Raw genomic sequence first — 3,585 nt, 5'->3', positions numbered from 1 at the left:
AGCTCCAATGAGCAGAACGAAGACCAGAGACCTCATGATTGCTGAGTGATCCTTTAGATGAGAGGACTTCACCTGGAGCTCTCATTTATATCCACGGAGAGAGCTGCCCAGCTCTCTGAGCAATGCTATTGGTCAGTGAGGAGCCAATCTCTTTGGTGGGTCGTTGGGTTGGAGACCAGATTTACATTGGAATGGCTTTCTTTTTAAAATCTTGCTATAAATTATGTACATAAATACATTATTCTTTAGTATAACTATATCAGTCTATATTTTAATTAATAATAATAACAACAATAACGTATACTTTATTGATCCCCGTGGGGAAATTACTCTTCGCATTTAACCCATTCATCAGTGAGGCAGCCATTGGGCACCCAGGGAGCAGTGTGTAGGGACAGTACCTTGCTCAGGTGTACGTCAGGGTAGCGATTCAGTGGATTTGAACCCTAACCTCATGATCATGAGGCCACCACTCTACCTACTGAGCTATCCCTCCCCCTGGTAAACTATTGTATTGTTTTGTTTTATAATATCAGGAAAACTTTAATTTGATATAGTTTAACATATAATTGTTCATTTACTTGGAGTAATATATTACTGTTTGATATCAATTGTTTCAATCCAGTCAAATATATTATGACAATAATAACTGGTAATTTTAATAACTAATAACTGGAGAGCATTCTAGCATTCCAGTTTTATCTGAGAAAATCCTAATAATGTGTATATTGTACTCGTGTGGCTTTCCAATGTACCAAAACACACTTATACACTTAGATTTTAGTTAAAAAAAAACATAGACATGAAATAAAAAGTTAGCTCATGTTCTCAGAAATTAGTGTGCATGTGTTTGGTCAGGTTATAGAGGTAAATATAACTCCTATATTTAGATATTTGTGACTGGATAAGCAGGAGAAATGGATGAATAGAGGACGGTATCTCACAGCTGTGTACTTCTCGCACCTATGACCTAGAAACTAAAGTCACAAATGGACATTGAGGCTGCCATGAGAAAAAAATAAGTTGACAGTGAATATTATATGTATAAAGTATTCTTTCTTTTTTAATTTTAGGCCTCTTTGGTTTTTTACTTTAACAATTTTTTCTTTTCTTTTTTTGTTCTTTTGGGGGTTTTTTGTTTTGCTTTTTGCTTTTAAACGGTAGGACTCCTTCACCTTGGTCGCTCCCCTCACCTCAGGTGTCCACCATTTGGTCCTGGGGTTACCACCACGACAGGCACCAACTACCTTGCGGCTGCAGCTCCGTGCAGCGGTTTCGGCAATGGAGGTGATGAACATGGTCCATTCGGACTCAATGTCCCCAGTCTCCCTTGGAATGCTGTTGAAGCTCTGCAGGAGCTTTGAAGATCTTGCGGATCGGGACCTCTGCTAGACGTTCCCAGTACACCCTCACTGTACGTTTGGGTGCGCCAGGTCTGTCCAGCATCCTCCCTCGCCACCTGATCCAACTCACCACCAAGTGGTGATCAGTTGACAGCTCAGCCCCTCTCTTTACCCGAGAGTCCAAAACATATGGCCTCAGGTCTGGTGATACGATTACAAAATCGATCACGACCTGTGGCCTAAAGTGTTCTGGTGCCACGTGCACTTATGGACACTCTTATGTTCGAACAAGGTGTTCGTTATGGCCAAACTGTGGTCCAATAACAAAACACCGCTCGGGATCAGATCCGGGAGGCCGTTCCTCCCAATCACGCCCTTCCAGATCTCGCTGTCGTTACCCACATGAGCACTGAAGTCTCCCAGTAGGACAAAAGAGTCCCCAGGAGGCCCCACTCAGGGACTACAAGAAAGCTGGGTACGCTGAACTCGGCACACAAGCACAGACCACAGTCTGGACCCATTCCCTGACCCGAAGGCGAAGGGAACAAACCCTCTTGTACACTGGGAGAAACCCCAATATACTAGCAGCAAGCCAAGGGGATAACAACATATCCACCCCAGCCCAACGCCTCTCACCAGGGGCAACTCCAGACTGAGACAGAGTCCAGCCCCTCTCCAGGAGACTGGTTCCAGAGCCCAGGCCATGCGTTGAGGTGAGCCCGACTATATCGAGCGGGTACCTCTCAACCTCACGCACTAGGTCAGGCTTCTTCCCCACCAGAGAGGTCACATCCCATGTCCCAATTGCCAGTCTTGGTAGCCGGGGATCGGTCCGCCAAGGCCTCCGCTCCTGGCCGCCGCCCGACTCACATTGCACCCAACCCCTACAGTGCCTCATGCGGGTGGTGAGCCGGCAGGAAGATGGGCCCATGTCCCTCTTTCGAGCTGTGCCTGGCCGGGCCCCATGGACTAGGGCCCGGCCACCAGACGCTCGCCTTCAGACACCCTCCCCGGGGCTGGCCCCATGGCGGGGCCCCGATAACCCTATCCCGGGCAGGGTGAACTGTTCCCTCGATGGCCTTTTCATAGGGGTCAAAAATTATGTTTGCAAACATAATTTAGTTTTTTTTTAAAGGTTCTTACTAAAATAATTTGTTATCATTTTAAAGATGAAAATATATCCTGAAAAAAAAATACATCAAAGTTATCTAGAAAACAGGCAGTATGACTATATATATTTCTTTTTGACTTATAATCATGTCGTGTACTGTGTGATGTCCAAATAAAGTACAGTGGAAACATTTTTTAAAAGCCAGAAATCACACATTCTGACACCATAGGGTTAGGGATTATATTGATTTATCCCTCACATGGATAATTACTTCAGCAGATAACAATTGAATTAATGCAGGGATACTTTTGCATAAAGTTTCTTAACCTAGCTTTGAAAAGGTGCTGTTTAGGTCTTAGGAATATGTTTAATAGTAGGTTTACTGTTGTAAATAAGATGTTATTGTTATAAATTACTGTGCAGTGCTCGCTAGAATGTACATGCACTACAGCTGGTTTCTGTCTTAATTCTGAACTCTGGCCACGTGTAAAGTTACACAGTAAGAGTGACTGATGATGATGTCTTGCGACAGTGGTAACAGCAGTTCAGATGATTTATGTACAAAGTAACTGCCTTTCTCCTACTTCCTAAATTCCAGGATATGATTGTAAAATGTTTGTTTTACTATTTTAAATATCAAAAAAACAGTTTTGTAGGAAAACAGAAGGTAAAAAAAATGGAAGTCAAGGTGAATAACTTTATTGATTTAGGTGGCTTCTGACTGCAAGTTGTTTAGAACTCGACAACAACAATGGAGTTAAAATGATAGAAGAATTGCAGCAGAGTCGGAAAGAAGTTGAAGGATCGGACTTAATAGCTGGCCATGGTTTGCTGAATCCAGTCGTTGAAGATGCAGACCTGTGAATGGAAACAGATCAAGGTTTGCTATTAAAAAGAGGATGATGGGATGATGAAAGTTCCACAATGAGAACTTTTTTTCACATAGCTGTTGACAATCAAGAACTTATTTAGCTTTACCTTGGTATAGACACCAGGGTGGTCCCTCTCAGCACATCCGTAGCCCCAGGACACAATACCCTGCAGCTCACCGTTGCACACAACAGGGCCACCAGAGTCACCCTGAAAATAAAAGTAAAGAAAACAAAGATGGATGTCAAGAAATTATTATTT

General features: G+C 43.2%; 1 protein-coding gene across 2 annotated transcripts in view; it reads right to left on the bottom strand.

Moving 5' to 3' along the window:
• Positions 1–3,585, bottom strand: part of LOC102291055 (trypsin-1) — a 15,845-nt gene that overhangs the window by 1,758 nt on the left and 10,502 nt on the right. Inside the window, exons 5-6 of one of the 2 annotated variants that reach the window (XM_042226995.1) lie at positions 3,433–3,534; positions 3,138–3,312 (exon numbers count right to left, since the gene is read on the bottom strand). The exons of the other annotated variant lie outside the window; for it this stretch is intronic. Coding sequence (XP_042082929.1) covers positions 3,265–3,312; positions 3,433–3,534 — 150 coding nt within the window. The 3' untranslated portion in view covers positions 3,138–3,264. Of the gene's footprint in view, positions 1–3,137; positions 3,313–3,432; positions 3,535–3,585 lie in introns of those variants that run through there. 2 annotated transcript variants of the gene reach the window in all.

The sequence above is a fragment of the Haplochromis burtoni genome, unplaced genomic scaffold (assembly GCF_018398535.1).
Source record: "Haplochromis burtoni strain Fernald_Lab_line unplaced genomic scaffold, NCSU_Asbu1 Contig_237, whole genome shotgun sequence".
NCBI classification, from domain to species: Eukaryota; Metazoa; Chordata; class Actinopteri; order Cichliformes; family Cichlidae; genus Haplochromis; species Haplochromis burtoni.
This window is presented reverse-complemented; position numbering and strand designations above follow the sequence as displayed.